This window comes from Labrus mixtus, chromosome 2 (assembly GCF_963584025.1).
Source record: "Labrus mixtus chromosome 2, fLabMix1.1, whole genome shotgun sequence".
NCBI lineage: Eukaryota > Metazoa > Chordata > Actinopteri > Labriformes > Labridae > Labrus > Labrus mixtus.
Genome location: NC_083613.1, coordinates 31,524,398 through 31,544,136, shown reverse-complemented (window position 1 = coordinate 31,544,136; position 19,739 = coordinate 31,524,398). Strand labels below are relative to the sequence as shown.

The 19,739-nt window shown below is 41.6% G+C and overlaps 2 protein-coding genes across 2 annotated transcripts; both read right to left on the bottom strand.

The window, feature by feature from the left end:
• Positions 1-5,854: 5,854 nt before the first annotated feature.
• Positions 5,855-12,566, bottom strand: chrna9a (cholinergic receptor, nicotinic, alpha 9a). Its single transcript, XM_061061646.1, has 7 exons — positions 11,455-12,566; positions 10,832-10,977; positions 9,896-10,050; positions 9,609-9,789; positions 7,785-8,136; positions 6,951-7,555; positions 5,855-6,739 (listed from the first exon to the last, which is right to left on the bottom strand). Exons 1-7 carry the CDS (start codon positions 11,498-11,500, stop codon positions 6,569-6,571), a joined length of 1,656 nt encoding a protein of 551 aa, XP_060917629.1. The 5' UTR covers positions 11,501-12,566; the 3' UTR covers positions 5,855-6,568.
• Positions 12,567-13,099: 533 nt separating this feature from the next.
• On the bottom strand, positions 13,100-18,244 carry LOC132992393 (uncharacterized). Its single transcript, XM_061061657.1, has 6 exons — positions 17,973-18,244; positions 16,088-16,230; positions 15,353-15,414; positions 14,561-14,674; positions 14,335-14,433; positions 13,100-14,242 (listed from the first exon to the last, which is right to left on the bottom strand). Exons 1-6 carry the CDS (start codon positions 18,081-18,083, stop codon positions 14,118-14,120), a joined length of 654 nt encoding a protein of 217 aa, XP_060917640.1. The 5' UTR covers positions 18,084-18,244; the 3' UTR covers positions 13,100-14,117.
• Between the last annotated feature and the right edge of the window lie 1,495 nt (positions 18,245-19,739).

Here is a 19,739-nt window from a genome sequence, read left to right as displayed (position 1 = left end):
CCTGCTCATACCACATTTGATTAAACAGGAAAACATGACCAAGATTACAAATCCCATTTACAAGAGTGTCCTGGCCAAGACAGGCAAGCAGCGTGTTTAAAAAGTTACAGACATAAAACACAGAGTAAATCCTTATACTTCATTTTCTCTGAACAGACAAATGGCTGGAAATAACTTCTTTTAACTGACATTAATCCACAAGCAGCAATAAAAATGTGAAGAAAATATTGCAACACATTATCAATAAGTGAAAAGCCTCCACCCTGAGGCTCAGTGGTCGTCTCTCAACCTGAAGGTCGGTGGTTCGATCCCCAGCTCCTGCAGCAACATGTCCGATGTGTCCTTGGGCGAGACACTTAACCCCAAGCTGCTCCCGCTGCTTCATCGGCAGCGTGTGAATGTGTATGAAAGGGATTAGTTACTTCTGATACACACTTAACACAGCAGCCTCTACCATCAGGGTGTGAATGTGTAGGTGTGACCTGCGGTGTAAACGCACCTTTGAGTAGCAGGAAGACCAGAAAATGGCTAAACAAGCTCAAGTCCATTTACCATTTACCATAATCTACTGCTAGAGTAAAATAACGGTGGCATCGAGTGATGACGTTCTCTACGATATAAGATAATTGAACTTGAGCCTATATTATTTGGCAGGTAAATTATAAAAAGCAGGGGTAAAAACAAACTCACATGCGTTTCTAATATATTTTATCTCTCACAGAGAATGTACTGCTGACACCAACCAACGGGTAAAACCCTCAGCACTTAACTCATCCTTCAAGTCATCCCACCTTCACAACGATACACAATGACAACCATATCTTACAGAGGCCTTTACGCCAAGCGACATCCTCTGGTGTTGAAAAACGAAGCCGATGCGAATGTGAGAAATCGTGCAGGTTGTCCAGGGTCCGCTTGAGGCTGGCTCCAGGAACCCCAGAAGTCACATACACACCACACATTCAAAAAAGCCTTTTTTTACAGCATAAACAAACATGTTTACAGCCTGGTGCTAAAATGATAATGGTCTGATTTGTCAATGTCCTCATGTTTTGCTGAACAATATGTGTTGTCCAGGTGCGTAGCTGACATGATTGACAGGTGGGTGCGATGTTATGGTTTCTCAGGAGGCTTGAAACCTGCCTCAGCTCCAGCTCTCAGCCTGTCGTTAGGATGACTAAAAGTTAGGGTGAGACAGGATTTCCAGCATGGAGTCTGCCATCGATGGGACTCCGAAGACTCCTGCAGTAAGACACAGGTGACGTCACTCACGCTCGGCTTCATCCATTAATATTTACACTCTATGCTTTACAGCTACTACGAGCTAGGTTTAAGATTTCAGCAGTAAATGTAAAACTCTGTCGTAAATTTGAAATTATGTATGACCAAGGCTACGTGTGAACTTACACATAGCTGGTGGATCTCAGTCTATATGGGAAAAAAATCTACCGGGATATAGTTAAAGGTAATAAAATGATCCTCAGCATGTCCAATAATGAGTTATCCATTTATGCTGTGTTATGTATCACCACTATAAAACCTTCAGACATAGCTAAGCTAGCTGTTTGCCCTCATTTCATGTCCTTATGCTCAATTAAGCTAAGCTTGTTTTGCTGGGTTGCTAGCTGCTTAAAAATATCTGCGCAGCCATGACTGTGGTATCAATCGTCTCATGAAACATTTAGAATGAAAGCAATTAAATAAATGCTTTCCTGATATATCAAACTATTACCTTCAATTTTTAACAGAAGTACTGCCCAGCAAAACAACACTGCAGCGTACTGTAGTGCTCTCTAAATTTAATACCCTTCCCACCCACAATTCTCTCCCTCACACACACACACACTCACACACACACACACACACACACACACACACTCACGCCACACATATATAAACACATTCTCAATAATATGGGACACCATCCTGTGGATAAACCTTTTTTTCAGGAACGGGACCAGATGGGCACGGCTGAAGTTGGACTGTCGGTGAGGAACACTGACACGACACCTGAGCAGCATTTGATCTTTATTAAAGGCAACAGGGTTTTATTTGAATCCAGATTTAGATGATGAAGACAGAGACACGCAGTTCATGGCCCAGGGCGGGGGAGGTGAGGGGGGGGGGGAAGGGGGAGGAGGGGACAGTAATCAGATTATCTCTGTCGTTTTTGAGAGTTTGTGCTATTTTCGTGCATTTGCTGATTTAGGACACACTGGAATTACATCCATTTGTGGGAATGAAAATGCTTTCACATGAGCTTTAATGCCATATTTTCCCCCTCTAACTCTGAGCTAATTGCTTAATCTAATAAATATGTAAAATCACAATAATTTTAGTGTTTTATATTCCTGAGTGATTGACAGCTAGAAGTAAAGAGGTCACTATAGTCTAAGTACATATCTGCATGAAGAAAATATATACTACCATGGCGCACTGATTATGGGTGAGCCCACATAATAATATTTCTCCACATTTTGCTTAATAACGCTTTAAACTCAGTTTGACCTATTTTCAATGTCGTTTTAACACATTTAGACCAATATTTGTTTTTGTCATGTAACATGTATTATAGATGATGTCACTGTTAAATCTACATTTTAAAGGTCACATATTATCCTTTTCATCCAGTTTAAATAAGTCTCAGAGGTCGGCCAAAACATGTGTGTGAAGTTTCTTGTTCTAAATCCACTCTGATCCTGTATTTGATCATGCCTATAAACCCCTCTATTTCAGCCCTGCTCAGAACAGGCTGTTTCTGTGTCTGTACCTTTAAATATGTAAATGAGCTGTGTCTGACCACGCCCCCTCTCTGGAAGGGCTTGGGTTGCTTGGGTTTTCTTGCACCTTGCCTGATTGTTTACGGTGAGAAGGCAGACTCAGAGGACACCTAGCTGTGGGAGTGTCACCCACCTGGGGGAGGGGCTACTGCCCTTTGTGATGTCATGAAGGGAAAATCTCCAAACGGCCTGTTTGAGCATAAATTTTCTGAACAGTGGAGCAGACAGAAGACTGAGAGGATGTCATCAGGACCAGGAAAAGACATGTCCATGCATTTATCTCCAGTCAACCTAATAACTGTAATATCGTCTTTACAGGTCAGCATTAAAAAATCAGTTAACACAACGGCAGCTGAATGAGAGCCCTGCTTCTTGATTCCTCACTAAGACCAAGAAAGTGGATCACATTACTCTAGGTCTAAGGTGTCAACATTGGCTTCCTGACACTCAGAAAAAAAGATTTCTTAATACTCTTGTTGGTGTGTAAAGTGCTGAATATTTCATTATGGACCCTCTGATGCAGTACGAAGCATCCAGACCACTCAGGTCATCTGTGACAGGTCTGCTGTCTGTCCCCAGAGTCAGGAGAAGCAGCGATCAAGTTTCTGTTCTTCATAGATCTCAAGCAAACTGCCAGAAGGACTCACATGTTTACATCAAACATGATATTTAAAAGAAAAATTAAAGCCAGTTTGTTGAATAAATATGTGGAAATATGTCAGTGAGATACTGTTTTTTATTTTTTTCGTGATGCTGTAATAAACATTTATTGTGATATACTTTGTGCATAATGAATTGGTAAGGAGGGCTCACAAGGGGGCTGCCAGTGGCTGTGTTCGCCTGCAGCCAGTTTAATTTAATTTAAATTGTTTTTGAATTAAGTGTTCTGTTTTGTTTTAATTAATGTTTAGTAAAAGAGGGGCAGATATTATAAGATTAATCTATTTTCTGCTTCTTTTCATTCAAAATTTGAGATTTTATGTTTGTTTGTTTTTTTTAACTTTATTGTTTTTTTGAATGAAATAAAATTGACAAATAAAAAAAAATAAAATCTGCCTTTCATTATATTATTTAAATGAATTGTCTTGATACAATATAACTATGTAAATCATAGTTTAACTTGAGTTTTTCCTGTTTTTATTTCTTCTTCTCTTTGATTTTTAAAGGTTTGTTTAAATGACTATTGAATGTCTTCTTTTTATGATTTCTTTAGCCACCCTTTGCCATGATGCGTTTAATGTCATGTATTGTTACTGTACTTTAACTAAAGGTTTAACTAGTAAACCTTGTCTTGCCTTGACTAAACAATTTTTTTTGTTTGTTTTTTTGTTTTTTTAAGGGTTTTGGACATGGACCACGTTGTTTTGTTCATTCATTCACTCATCAGCCAGTAACTGTATTCTCTGTGATTGTAGCTTCACTGCCCTCTAGTGGCTGTTTGGGGAACTGCAGTGTGTAGAGAAATGAAACCAGGCTAATTCACCCCGTGTTGTCTTACTGCTTGAACTGTGCGTGACGAGCTCACTGGTTGAAATGACTGTAATGACTTCAATATTCATGGAAAGATAGATCTACTGCTTCTAAGTTATTTGGCCTTAACACTCTCAGCCAACAAGATTACAGCAGACCCTCTGCACCTCCCTTGGTCTGTGTATGAACTAGGATAAGAACTAAAAGAGGCGTCACATCCTTTGTACCACGCAGCATTCAACTGTTCAACAAGCTCGGATCATAAAGTATGAACTTGGCACTTTAGTGAACTTGCTATTGAAATCCGTACATGTGATCATGTGATGCTGTAATCATATATCTTGATTTTTTTTTTTAATGGTTTTGTTGTTATGTGTTGTCCTGTATATGGGTTTGATGTCTTTTGTCACTTGTATTGTGTTTTTCTGCTCTGGATGTGAGGCAAATTCCCCCGGGGGCAATAAAGGTTTCATTCATTCTGTGTTAAGGCCAAAACTGCACTTTAACAACATTGTAAAGATTAGTGCCAAAGTCAAAAGTGTCCAGCCAAGCAACCTCACTGACCTGTACAATAAACATGTTCTGCAAAATGCAAAATCCCTCCTGTCAGACAGCGCTCACCCCCTTCACTTTGAATTTCAGTTACTTCCTTCTGGTTCTCTGTGTCAGACGTCCCTCTGTAAAAAAAAAAAAACAATAGATACAGGCAGTCTTTTTTCCCCCAGTGCCATTCCTCTCCTTAAATCAAGTCAGAAGGGCAAATAGTTGTACAGTAGATATGCTGTTGGTACCAATGATGCCGATACTATTGATGTGTGTTTTGTATCTGAGCTGGGCGGTGTTGCTTCGGCCCATTTTTGTTGGAAACACTGTCAGCAGTTACTCTCTCATGTATGTCGGCTAATATTATTGGGGTTTTGTACGGTATGTATTAAACTGTGTTAAAATGTGCGCTTTTATTTCTAGTGATGAATATCAGCGACCCGTTATATTCTTGTTGACTCAGCACTTTATTCTGTGTGTAATGGAAGCTGCGAAGAGCATCAGTCAAGGATCGCTGTTTCCTCTTGTTTCTCCAAGGATGCTTGGATCAGTACCTCTTACTTTTTTACCTCATTAGCTTTCTTAATGTATGTCATCTTTTGTCGTTTTCTGTCCTTTAAATGCCTTGCTGCAATGCCATGTTTGATACTGTTGGAATTATATAATTATCTAGGGAAGTGGTTCTCAACTGGTCTAACCTCAGGACCCATCACTCAGATTCAAGCACAAATTTGCTATTGCTCCGCGACCCACATTTTGGGTCCCGACCCACCGGTTGAAAACCACTAATCTAGGGTATAGCAGAGAATATATTGTGTTAAGATACAGATAATATCTGTATTTTACTTTTTTAGATTTGTTGTTATTATGTAAGACTTCTGTCGTCATGTGATCAAGAGACAGGAAGTGAAATGTATTGTCGTACTCTGCCGAAGTTAATAAAAAAGTGACAGCGGAGCAACACAATAGTTTTACCATGGACATAGCCGACTCTTTGCATAAAATACTGTCATGTGGTCACTCTAGATTAAGAAAGAAGTACGTTTAAGAAACAGGATTTATTAAGAACACAGAAGATACCGACTACATTAACATTTATAAAACAGCATTTGTTGTGAATTGGCGTTCTACAAATACTAATTTATTCCTTGACTGATTGACTTGTGTTTCATTTCTTCGCCTTACACGTTTTCCCATGATGATTAGTGAGAGGCTGACACAGGATTTGCCCTGGTCTCGATCACTCGTGGGGTTGTTTCATAAGTGTTAAAGGTTTTATTGCCGGAGCTCCGCGTGTAACTGACTCTGGAAAAACAGCAGCATCTGGTCACCTGAAAAAATAACGTATGTAATGTAATGCCTATAGGTGGATGTCTGGCTGTTAGCTCATCAATAATGCAGAGTCCATGCATGTTCGAGGCCTAGATTGCCTTACCGCTCCACCGCTCCGTTACACATGCAAGCACACCTGACGTTAACTAACCGAGAGGCTTTAATGAAGTTCTGCGTTTGTGATTAATGGATGATTCGTGCGCAATGACCTTGTCCTCGTTATGTCAAAACAGAAAACGACAAAGTACCTATAAACCACAAACACACACACACACACACACTCGCAACACAATGCTGACATAACAAATACAAGTTCTTCACAGTAAAAACAGTTCTGATTTCCCCGGTGTTGCATCAAAGTAAAAATTGGGACAATCAAGCGACACTGAGGTCCAGGAAGGAAGTAGGGTGATGGTGATCATAAAGATCGTGAGGGGGGTCTGTCAGGAGGCCTTGGCGATGATGAGGATGCTCATGAGGAAGACCATGACGAAGAAGATCCACATGAAAAACCTATCCATCACCTTGGCGACCTTCTTCCACTCTGCGGCCTTGACACAAGTCGCCCTCTGCTCGCGGAAGTAGTTGGCTATGAACTGGATGTTCTTCACCACCTGAGGAAGAGACGAGACAGGTAACCTTAAACCTCCTGTGAGGGACAAATGTTCAATATTACGATTGGCATCAAAACGTCTGCACCAGAGAACCTCGTGATGATTTGACAGCTCTTGACCCTCGTTTGCGATCGGGTCGTTGACACTTTATTCAAGAAGGGGTCAGATAAGAATAAGAAGGGAGAAACTGTGTGTGTGTGTTATGATGCACCTCTTTATGTTCCACACATGGGCAGCAGCAGGGGCATGCTGGGACTTGAAGTTTCTCCGTGGAGTAGAGGAGCTGCTCTTTCAGCCCTCCGTTCAGGTGCTGGAGGTTTGGAGGACGAGGAGGGGCCTGGTAGTCCAGTTCGTCCCTCCTGATGTGGTGCGTGCGCTCTCTCCTCCCCTCCCCCCTCTCCAGTCTGGAGGCGTGGTTGCTGTGGTTGCTGTGGTTGCTGTGGTGGTGACGGCCCTTGCTGCCGTTGGCGTTCGCCTGGCTTTTGTGACGCGTGCTGTGATGACTCACGCCATTGCCGTTGCTGTACCTGTAAGGTTCGCTGTCATAACGGTAGTCGTGGAAATGGTCACCCTGGAAGCCATCCTCATCGCCCAAGGGTTCCTCGGGGTACAGTGGGGTCTTCTCACACTCTGGCGTGGTGCAGTTCTCCCCCACCTCGTAGACAAAGAATATTTTGGACATGTAGTCTATGATGAGCACCTTCGCCCAGTGAGGGACCGGCTTGGCTTCGGCGCCGCAGAAATGAATGTTCATGATGAAGATGGTGAGCGAGGTGGAGGCTGTGATCATCGTCATGGTGGCGATGTAATACTTCCCTAAAGGAGGGGACAAAGAAAAGGAGACATGCATGAAAAGAGGAAGGTAACATACACAGCAGCACTCATTTATTGGCCTCCTCTTTCTGTGTCTCTATTGATTGAAAGTTAGGTTGAGATAGCATTTCCAATATGGCGACCTTCAAAATATATCCCAAAAAAACCAATGGATACCGTTACCAATATATTATTTTAATCAATTAAACTGAACACCAATAATGACTCAGACCTATATAGGGCATGCTCTCTGCAGGCGGCATGCTCTCAGCCACCAGCAGCTGGAACACGGTGAGCGCCAGCAGCACCGTCACCCCGAGGGAGACCTTCTCCCCCGAGTCTGCCGGCAGGTAGAAGCCCAGCGGGGCCAGGAAGGAGATGAGGAAGCAGGGCAGCAGCAGGTTAAAGATGTAGAAGGAGGAGCGACGCTTCAGGTGCAGGGTGTAGGTGATGTCAGTGTAAGGGTCGGAGCAGCAGCCGTACATCATGACGTTCCTCACTGCAGGCATGCCGTGACACTCCCACTCCACGTTCTCCACAAAGTCCGACAGGTCTCCGCTGTCCATGCCCAAACTGATGTCCACCTGTGGAGAGGACACACATGAAAACATCAAACACAAAAAAAGACCAGAAAGAGAGCACACATTACACCGATTTTAAAGTCTCTGCACTGGCTGCCCGTTTGTTTTAGAATTGATTTTAAGATTATTTTATTGGTTTTTAAATCTCAATGTTCTTGCTCCCACCTATTTATCTCATTTGCTTTTTACTTATGAGCCCACCAGAGCCCTCAGGTCTTCTGGAAGTGGTCTTTAAAGGCTTTATAAATGCGATTTTTTTGATCCAGCAGATGTCGCCCTTGAGCACCAGCATGAAACTAAAACAACTCGTGCTGCATTGTTGTGTTAGCATGCTAATGCTAGCGATCTTTATTATGCTCGTATCTTCACACTGCATGTAAATTTACCTGAAATTAGCGTGATCTAGAAACACAGTTAAGCAGTGAGTACAGTGTGTTATTCTTCTTTTCTCTAGTCCCTCAATTAAACAACTTTTATACGAGAGGGGAGGAGTCAGCCGGCCGTCCGGGCGATGTAAACAAAGTGAAGATAGGACTCTGAAAACTCTGAAAACATCACAGACAGTGGGACTCGGGTGTTACACCCATTGTAGACAGTCATGACTCACAGAGTTATTTTCAGAGGATATACTTGATTTCTATTATATTTAAGTGTGAAAAATCACATTTAAAGCCTTTAAGTCTTTCTACACGTCCAAACTAAAACCTATACGGTGAGGCATCTTTTTTATTAGCATGGCCCCCGTCTGTGGAACAATTTACCTGGAGACCTGAGGGCAGAACACAATGTAAACATTTTAAAAGCAAACTCAAGACCTACCTTTTTAGTCTAGCTTTCAACTGAATCTCATTTCATCTCGTTTTATTCAATTTTTTCCTCATTAAGAATGAATGATAGCATTTCCTCAGTCCGTCATAGTACCTGTTCTTATCTAGTTATTTTACCTTAGTTTTTGGATTGTGGGTTAGTTTTTAGGTTTTCTGCACCTGTTGCTTGGAATAACAAGCGGTCGGATTCTAAAATGCAAAAACACCCTGAATATTTTCAAACCCTTTAGTGAAGAGGCTTGAATCCAATCTTTTAGTATGCAAATGTTTTAGCTGATGGTTTGATCATATAGTTTAATGTGCACTGTATGAGTTTCAGTGTTTTGTTCTTGGCCCTTCAAAAAGAGATATCTGATCTCAACCGGACTAACCTGGATAAAATAAAGGTTTATGTTGTAAAGTTAGCCCTGTCACCACGTGGGGGGAAAGAGACGACCCTGCCCACTAAGGGATGCTGTTTGTAAAGGCATAATGGTGGACTGTCCTCGCAAGAATGCAACTAACGGAGGTCCAGTATTTGTGTGTGGGTCCAAAATACTTCTAAGAAATAAGAATAGAATCATCTTTGGGCTACAAATCAGACCGGAGATCAGTCGTACATATGGCTGCACTCGGTCAGAACAGGAGGATGCGTGACACGAAACACACCTGGTTGCCGTTGTAGGTCCAGGAGCCGAAGGTGAGCTTGCAGTGCTGCCAGTCGAAGGGGAAGTAGGAAACATCCACCACACACGTGCTCTTTGTGATGGCTGGAGAGTCCCAGACGATCTCTCCGTTGTATCGCAGCTTCACATTAGTGCTGGGTGCACCTCCAGACTCCTCATCTGCTCTACACACACACACACACACACACACACACAGGGGAGGACATATTTGTGTGTGTGCTTAACCATCTTCCCACACAGAAGGTTTTTAAACTCTGTCTTGTTACTGACTTGTTGTAGAGGACGATGTCCGGCTTCCACACCAGGTCGCTGGGGATGTTGATCATCTCCAGATTATCATAGTCCTCTTTGTCCCACTTCAGGTAGGCATCGTGCCAGACCTGCCTGATCCACAGGTATGTGGTTAGCACCTGGTTCTTCTCATCCTACACACACAGAAACACACATAAATACATACAAACACATTTAAATCTAAAGAAAAAGACTAAAAAGGTTCATATCTCTACTTTTTAATTACGCTCTGATATTCAGTGCTGTTGTATACTTGTCTTGTAAAATGAACAGAAGACTGACAGCAGCATTGTTAGTTTGTAAAATGAGAGACACACATTTGTTCTGCAGCTCTTAATCAAGAGGAGAACAATGGAGCGCTCTCTATTTACGGGACAAAGTTATTCATAGGCTCTGTGAGTACCGCACGACCATGTCAAAACATCAAGTCAAATACATGAGCTGCAAATTCAAAAGTTTAATAAACAGACCAAAGCGAATCCCCGTTCTTAATCTTTTCTCCACAAGTCACACACTTGCAGTACTACTAAAGATGGAGGCCTCGTCTAAGATTTGGTTGCACTGGACATACCTCAAATTAAGCAATAATGACAGGCACAAAACATGCGCATGCTTCTAGATCACATTATCAGAGCTAAGCAAAGTGAGGAGTTGGTTGTTATCGGCGAGTTATGATGGACAAAGAAAGTGGCCAAACCAAGAAAATGACCAAAACAAACTATTTCTACAGGTAGTGGGAAAGTTTATGATTTCTGAATGTGAGGACAGATGTGATTGCCTCTTCTGGAACCAGCGTTTAATTCAGCCAAAGAAGCAACATGGTGCACCACCACACTTAACTCCATGGTAACGTTGCACAGTCCCTGTCGATGTTTTTTTTAACGATATGTAGCCTGTATCATGTTTTCTACGTACCATGTCTTTGATTTGGGACAGAGTGATCTGCAGCGACACATTGAGAGCTTTGTCTGTGTCATCCACAGGTCTCAGAGCATTGGAGTAGTTCTCCATCAGGTCATTCAGAAGTTTGCGGGCATATTGACCCTGAGCACCATGGGAAACTGAGATCAGAGGTTAAAACAGACGGATGTCAGGGGGATTGCAATGAAGGGTTTTTCAAAATCTTTCAATTTCTTTGATCCTTTTTTTATACCATCAATTTTAAAACAATACAATCTCCTTTATTTTTGCGATTGATAATGTCATAAAAGTGCAACAGCTTCAAAAAGCAGATTTTTAAGTAATATGAGAGGTAACAGGAGTCCTAGAGATGCAAAAAGTTACGTTTATGTCTCTGATTAACAGCCAGAGAGCAGAGAAGGTGTCACTGTCTTAACTGCACAAATATATTAGACAGTGTGTGAGAGTTTGTTGCAATTTTTAGTGATTAAAAAGAAGAAATAAAACAATATTTGGTGCCTCAGACTTCTATTTTTGTTGCCGTGGTATCAGAATTATCAGGACAACACTATAGCAAAGACATGAGCAGAAATCAAGTCTGATGAGACAAAGCACAGTTGTGTGTATGCAGAACTGACCTTGCAGCAAAAGGCTGATCCAAACCATCAGCGCTGCCTTCCTCATTTTCCGCCAGTCACAAGCCGACGGATGAATTATTCAGCAAACCTTAAACAGCCAGGTTCCATATCCACAGCATCACTTTATTCTGATCTCCATTCTCCTCCCGGCCAAGACGACAGAAAACTCACAAAATCTTACATCCTGTCAGAAGGCTCTGGATGCTTCCATGAGTGTGAGTCGCAGTCCTCCTCTGTTACTGTGTGTGTGTGTGTGTGTGTGTGTGTGTGTGTGTGTGTGTGTGTGTGATCGCCGCTCTGGAACAGGACCTGGGGCTATCGCTCACACACACATACACACATTGCAACACAAAGGTACACTGTAGTATCACATAGCACACAGGTCCTTGGAGAAAGGTGATGCCCACAGCCCTATCCACTTGTGTACATGACCACAACACACACACACACACACACACACACACAACACACACACACATCACATACACACTGATCCTTACTGCATTACACAGCTAATGACATGTGTCAGTCACACACATACAGTGACACTTCCTTACCTGTGCTCAGGTCATTCTACATGAACACACACACATGTCATGACACATGCCATACACGCTGCATGGCGATGAACTTTACACAGATCCAGGATCAGGTATCACCGTGTCAATAGGAATCTATAACATCAGCGCGTTAGAGCTGCACACTGATCAGAGAGCAGAGTACATTTTATCCTTTCTTTGTCTATAGGTCATTGAAGCGATCAGTGACAGGACACTGCGCACAACTAACTGACCATTCGTGACAGACTTAAAAGCGGGGTTGGTCATTTTCTCCAAATATTTTTAAAAAGATTTTGGTTGAAATTGTCTTCAGGTCCTGACAGAAATTAATAACTCATGTTCTGAAAGAGGAACAAAGAAAATCCGTCACCTGTAGCAGTTTGTAAGCCTGTAAAAACTTTGACTAATGTGTGCCACGAGGTACCAATCTGATGAACCAATCAGACGCCTCCCTGCTGGTTCTCTACCCCTTGTGTGCACTAGCCCACACTCAAAGCGCGTCACAGATGACAGAGTTTATACTGTGAGTTTATTTACCGCTGAATGAGACATGAGACGGCATTGTTTCTACACAATGACAGTAATGAGCTGAGGTCCACAACGGCAATCGTGCATGTAAGTGAGGGGGCGTGGCTTTTGAGGGAGCACAGAGGGGAGGGGGCTGGGTGCAGACGGAGCACTGAGGGAATGCTACTTTCAAAATCATGCTAGTTTTGCAAAAATGACCAACCCTGCCTTTAAAGGTTTAAAGTGTCCTATCATGCTGGTATTCACTTTTATTTATTGGAAAACACAGACAAATAAGTGATCAGTTTGCTATTTGATGATTTTGTGGGATTAACACCAAACTTCTGCGAGCACAGGAGTACGGAAAAGTTCTCAAATGCTACATTTTGGTTGCTTATGCAAGAATTATAGTTTATTCTGCATTTCTAATGAGAACCATTTGACATTAGACCAACTGGCTCAAGATTAGGAAGGCGTTAGTTTGAGGCTTTTTCACGTTTTCACCGTTTACTGACACCAATGGGGAAAAACTTTGGAAACAAAAAGGTAAATAAGTAGCAAAGCAGATTTTTCCTTTGTGTTTTTTTAAAGATTTATTTTGGGCTTTTCATGCTTTTATAAAAGAGAAAGGACAGAGTTGAGAATCAGGGAGAGAGAGAGAGTGGGGATTGACAAGCAGCAAAGGAGCCACAGGCCAGATTTTGAACCAGGGCTGACTGATTTGAGGACTACAGCCTCTGTGCATGGGCAGTGTGGACTACTAACAAACACTATAGGCCACAAGCACCCAGATGTTATTCCTTCTTCATTTTTTATACACTTGTTATATTTTTCCTTACTGTGTTACAAGAGTAAGTTTAAAGGAGCAATATGTAAGATATCTACTGATTTAAATCATGAAACATTACCTTCAGACATTAAGGAAACATGCTATGTTGAAGTGTTGGCTTCTCTGAAAACAACGCAGCAGCCAGTATGTCCTCCTTCTAACTTTAGATTCTGGTCCTGAATGTTCTGGATTTGTTTGGACCAGAAAAGCTTTTGGACATAAAAAGCCTCTCCATGTTTCTAATAAGCTCCACGAGCAGAAACATGCTCAAACTAGGATCAATATTGGAGATGCTTTTTGAAAAATGGAGAGAGGTTAGAACACAGAAAGGTTTACAGACCCATGCAGAGCTGGATAAACACTGAAGCTACTGTGTCCATGACATGGCAACCTGTGTGAGCATCGACTGTAGAGAGGAGGGGGCGGGGGGAAACAGCTCTCTACAATGTTTTGAATTTGGGCTGCAGTACCCATTTTAAACACTAGGTGTCAGAGTTACATATTGCTCCTTTAATAACTGGCAACACTTTTTTACAGGGAATTTCATTTATTTCTGTCCATTTTCTTTGCTTTCACGTCTAAACATAACATGAATGCCATGAAATAATGATGCCAATACAATAACTATTATGATCATTAGAAAGCTATCGGTCTGCCATTTTGCATTGATTGATATTATTCCTGCTTCCAATGTTCTTTCTCGCCTGCAAAAAGATTATTTGTCATACTTTTACTCCATGAAAAACTTCAGGGAGATCAAAACTCCATCAGTTCACAAATAAATCAAATACAGTATCCAGGAATCTTGCGAGTCGATGTCCCATCTTGGCCTCTAATAACTCGTTTAGGGCACTGAGCCCCTCTGAGGGTGTGAGGTTGACTGGGCACATTTCTGTGTACACACAAACAGGAGACAAAAGGGTCACAAAAACAGTGCTGCATGACGTTAGTAAAGAACAGAAAACTGGATATGAAAAAGGTTACCTTCTTCGGTTTCTGTCATTATGGGTGACGGCATCTTGAGACACACTGCTTGTGTCTTCAACATTTCTACAGCAGCAGACGAGACGTTGTTGCTCTTGCCTGGACATCAAGATGACAAAACATTTTATTAGAAATATATGACATTATTATTGTTATATCAAACTTTTATTAAGTTCAATCAGAGTCAGCTCTGTGTTGTAGGAACGATTAAGCGATTTGTACTCACTGAAAAGTAGAAGACTTTTGAAAGTGTCCGTGCCAGAGATGATTTCTTCATACACAGACAGACAGTCAGAGCAGTCAGTCGGCAGGTAGACTTCTTTCAGGTAGAACGGTTTCTCTGTGGTGAAGAAGACGCAAACACAGGAACAGGTGTGAGAGTCTGAATGCTGTTAACAGTGCTCTAAAGAGGACGTCGCACGACATACTTTGTCCACAGGGGGCGCCAAAATCCACACAAACTGAAAGTCCCATTCAGATCATTTTAATTCAATATTTAATGTGTGATATTGTTTCTATTTGGTGTAATATTTTACGAGGGACAAACCCTTCATTTTTTTTAACAAGCCTTATTCGTAGCATATCCACTTTCTTTATTGAATCAATAAAACGTTCTGCTGCAAAATATGTTTCAAAGATGTCGTAAATATCAACCTCCCTGTAGTTTTCTTTTTTGTGTCCAATTTAATAGTCCCAGTTATCCAGTTTGAATGCAACCCTCTGCTGGGATCAGGAGTTTTTTATTTAAAAAAATGTTATATCTGTCCTACTCAGATCCAAAACATAAAATACGACAGGGGGCTGGGGGGGGGGGGGGGGGGGGGGGGGTTATGTGGTTGTTATGTGCATTATAGAAGGGCCAGCCCTGATGCTGGGGGATGACCCCTTTGATCCTAGCCAATGTCTTTATTCCTGTTGGATCATTTTTGAACAACAGAGCCCACAAGGTTCAATCCACTTCTTAAAAACAGTCGATAGTTTCCACTCCTAAGTATCACTCCGATACATCTCTACTCACCAATTAGCATTGTGCTGTTTTCAAAAGTCACGTTGTATGTGAGACTCGAACATTCGTCGACACTGTGAAGACAAAAATGAAAGCTGTGTAACAGAGTGGAAACATATCAATCTTCTTAAACCAAATTTTAAAGGAAAAAAAGAAGATGTTCGTCCAAAGTCAAAAATTTAAATATTAACCAAAGGAAATGTGCCACGTTGAAATGCAAAGATGTTAGCTGACACAGCTCAAAGTCTCACTTCTGACGGGGCAAATAGTCAATCATGGTTTAGGATTTTGGGATGATGACTGGGGCGGCCATCAGCATTAAGTTTTGAATGTGTACTCCTTTTTATAAAAAAATGTCTTGTGTTTATGTTTGGGGATATTTAAGTCATAGATATCAAAATATCTAACTATAAACAATAAGTTCCTTCTCCAACAAGTTTACAAGAGCATCATCTAATTGCCTGTTAAAACCATAGACTGTAAATATTAATGCATGAAGCCTGAGTGTCATCACCCATCTGTTCCTGCAGGGGGCTCCAGAGGCTGATCTGCAGCAGCCGCCATGTTGGAAATCCTGTCTCACCCTAACTTTCAGTCAACATACCGACAGGCTGAGAGCCCTCGACAAACCGCAGGATTTTACACTTCTGCATTAGCTTCATGTCTCAACACCGGCGTTTTGCCGCTTCATTAAAACTACTTAACGGCAGAAGCACGAAGCCTAGTGTGACGGTGTCTGTGATTTACATTTTCTGAGTCTGGAGAAGATTCAGGACGTTGCTCTGGGAGGTTGCAGTGATGTCCAGCCAGACGCTGGTCATCAGGTAAGCCAGGGAGCGACTCCCTGGGATGTCAGAGCTCCCTCCGAAGTACAGCCACTTCCCCAACATCTGGAACACACACAAACACACGACAATATAGAAAAAAGGCAGCGGTTATTCCTGTATTCCTTATCAAAAACACCCTATTACGCCTTATCTCAACCTACATATGCAACTGGCATCCATAGATATGTAAATATATGGATGAGTGTCCAACATAAGGTCGTGCATTTCTTTACAGATAGATAGAAACTACCTGTAGCCATGAGAGAAAGGCTAATTTTGTCCTTTTTTTTCACCATCCAGTGGTTTGGAATAAGCATTTGAAGAATATCAAACTGATAAAGAGGATGCCTGTATATAATGTATAACTATATTTTAGCAGATTAGATAGTATTTTATACTACACTCAGACTCCCATTAACCAGATAAACAAGTTATTCTTAATAATACAAACTTAATTTATCAACATCAGCAACTGGAACAAAGGAATTAGCCTGTTGCCTATATGCTCAGGGGCGATTCTAGGGTCTGTTGGGGCCCTAGGCAAAAAATTAATTGGGGGCCCCTCCAACCAGCGTTCATTATTAAGTTCCTCTTTCTTTTTTTAAACCCCGGACAGATAACTCCTCTTCATGTTCCGTCATTGTAAAATGTAGGTTTTCACAGGAATAATGCTGCAGCGCTTAGCAGGGCACTGAGAGTGAGTGCTGTCAGATGAGGCCTCCTGAGACAGCTTTACTACTGTCGTTGTAAAATTTGCACATTTTGAGGCTCTGGGTTGAAGTTTGTCAGCCGATGAGGGCCCCCTTCTCGCCTGGGGCCCCAAGCAGTTGCCTGCCTTGCCTGTTGACAAGCAACGCCTCTGCTTATGCCAGCACACTTACATACTCCGGTGTTGAAAATTTAAGCCAGTGCGGAAGTGCAAAATCCTGCAGTTTGACGAGGGTCCGCTTGAGGCTGGCTCCAGGAGAACTTGTTGAAAAGGAGTATAATATGTGACCTTTAAATCTTTGGATCTCTTGGTCTCAGCTCGAGTTGTTGGGTTCTTGTGATGGTTTGGTTAAATATGTTGGTTTGGTACTTTGGTAAATGGACTTGAGCTTGTAAAGTATTTTTCTGATCTTCTGACTACTTAAAGCGCCACAGATGATCCAGCGGGAGCAGCTTTGGGTTAAGTGTCTCGCCCAAAGACACATCGGATATGTTGCTGCAGGAGCTGGGGATCGAACCCCCGACTTTCCGGTTGAGAGACAACCGACTGAGCCACTGGCGCCCCACTTTCCTGAAAGGGTTCTTTTGCGGTGTGGTTGTTTTTGTTGTTGTTCTGGTTATTTTGTGTAGTCTATATTCTTGCTGTTGTTTATTTTCTTCTGTGTTTGGCTTCTTTTGTTCTTTTTTATGCTCTTTTGCTGAATTTCAAAGCACTTTGTAAACGTGTGTTTTTAATGGTGCCGTATAAATAAAATTGTTATTAATATTTCACAGCTTCAGTTCATTGCCCGTAGTTTGGTAAGCCGTCTTATGCAACAGAAGACAAACAACTACTGGACTCATTACATCACAAAACCTGCCTCAGATTTTACTCTTTTTTGGTCCTACTTCTGTTTTTTGGTTGTTCTTTTTCCTTGTCAAAGTTTCTAGAAAAGCGCTAAATAAAACCACTTTATTATTATTATTATTATTATTATTATTATTATTTCAAAGGCTAAAGACAGAGAGGTAACAGACTGCAAAATACAAGAAAACAAGATGTATCTTTGCACCCGGATGAAAAAGATGCAAAATGCAAAAAGCAGACATGAACTTACTTCTTCATTGCTGATCGTTATGGGTTTAACCAGACTGTCACAGCTGGTCTCAGGAGCGGAGCGTCCCAATGAGAGAAGACTCAGGAACACAACAGCAGTGCACGTCTTCATCCTCTAGATGGCTCTGAGCTTCTTTTTCTACTGATTCTTCCTTCGGTGCCTCTTCTTCAAACCTCAAAGTCTGCCTTCAACACTTTGACGCTTTGATTTTGTTCTGCCTCTTCACCGCCTTCCACACGCTTTAAATCAACCTCTGTGCTGCTCTGTGAGCTGATGTCAGTAAAGCAAACAGTGCAGAGAGGACAGACTTTGAACTGTTTCAGGAAATTATGAAATCTTTAGCTGATCACATACAACCGAGAACTCAGAGGCTCTTAAGTGTATTCAGGAAATGCTTACTTTTTCCTGTTAGTCTCTCTCTCTTTATTTTTACTCTGGCAAAAGAGATTATTTGTGTTTTTTATTGATCTTACTGGTTGAGATCTCCATCTCCTATCTGCCCTGTTTTGGTAGATTTTAAATAGTTGACCTTCTCTCTAATGTTTTGTTGCTCTCTAAGCTGTTTTATAATCTGTGTTTCATGATGGATGTCAATCCTGCTGGCTTCAAACAAATCTACTTATAGGTACAAATAAAGTAACCTGAACCTGAACAGTAAATTAAAAGTTAAGCATTGCTGTGGTGCCCTTGAGCAGAGGGCCGTTAGTGACTCTTTAAAGGGGACATGTTATGAAAAATACACTTCTACAGTGTTTTTGTTTATTTAGGTAACCTGAGTGTCCTTTGTTTGTGGTCTGCATAAGTCTTACAACACAGAGAAAAATGCTCAGTGGGATTCTCGCTACAGAGGAGTGATGTCTACGGGGAAAACTCAGGGGGGGTCATTACATTTAAAGAGACACACACACCAAAACGGAGCGTTCTGAGAGAGCTGGTTTCTACAGGGTCACAAACCTCCTCTGGTGCTTGATTCATGTTATATTTTGACCAAAGCACAGCACAGATGTTTCATTTAGACCACAGGGGGACTGTTTGAAAAAGGTGGAGGAGGGGGATAATATGTCCACTTTAACACTTTCTGGATAGTTTATACTTTATACAAAGGTCTTCTGTGTGTCTGTTCTGTTTGAATTTTATCCGTGACAACATTTACATTTGATGTTACTTTTAGCAGCAAATTTTTTTTTCTAGCTGGTCCGGGGGGCTTAGTTTTTCTTAGTTTGAAACAAGTCCGGGGAGCTTCAAGAACCACAGGTTTAGAGCATATATTCACATTATTTAGATCGGCTGCTTTGAGAGACTTTTCGATTGTGTTGATTTTGGCGCCCCCCCTGTGGACAAAGTTGTAAATGTTTAAATAAGGGATAAGAATCCTAAGAATATTTGTTGTAATGCTCTCTACTAATCTTTTCTGGACAGTAAAGGAGAGGTGTTCGTATGAAGTTTCAGCTTCCCTCACTCTCCTGTACGAGCTTTTGATACTTCAGTGACACTGTGACAGTCAGATTTCTGCAGCCTCTTTTTTCATTTCATGCCTCCTGAGCCCCCCTCCCTTTCACGCTGTGAGGGATATGTGTGAATCACAACTCAAGAAAGATCATGTGTATGTGCGTGTGTAAATGTCAGCGTGTCCTTTATGTGAATTCATCAGATCTTTTTTATATTTGCAATAATAATTGTGCAAAGAAAGAAGTGTTGAAGATATTTAAGATACTTCTGCAAACTAAAAAATGGTTAGAGGTAAATTTATTTGAGAAAACTAGAAAT

What these genes read in the sequence shown, in the direction of transcription:
- chrna9a (XM_061061646.1), bottom strand. Translation starts at nt 11,500, where the DNA reads ATGAGGAAGGCAGCGCTGATGGTTTGGATCAGCCTTTTGCTGCAAG. An exon ending in AGAGAGCATGCCCTATATAG is followed by an intron (nt 7,556 to 7,784) that starts GTCTGAGTCATT and finishes CCCCTCCTTTAG; the next exon opens with GGAAGTATTACATCGCCACC. An exon ending in CATGTGTGGAACATAAAGAG is followed by an intron (nt 6,740 to 6,950) that starts GTGCATCATAAC and finishes TCTCTTCCTCAG; the next exon opens with GTGGTGAAGAACATCCAGTT.
- LOC132992393 (XM_061061657.1), bottom strand. Translation starts at nt 18,083, where the DNA reads ATGAAGACGTGCACTGCTGTTGTGTTCCTGAGTCTTCTCTCATTGGGA. An exon ending in TAACGATCAGCAATGAAGAA is followed by an intron (nt 16,231 to 17,972) that starts GTAAGTTCATGT and finishes TGTGTGTTCCAG; the next exon opens with ATGTTGGGGAAGTGGCTGTA. An exon ending in AAACAGCACAATGCTAATTG is followed by an intron (nt 14,675 to 15,352) that starts GTGAGTAGAGAT and finishes TCTTCACCACAG; the next exon opens with AGAAACCGTTCTACCTGAAA.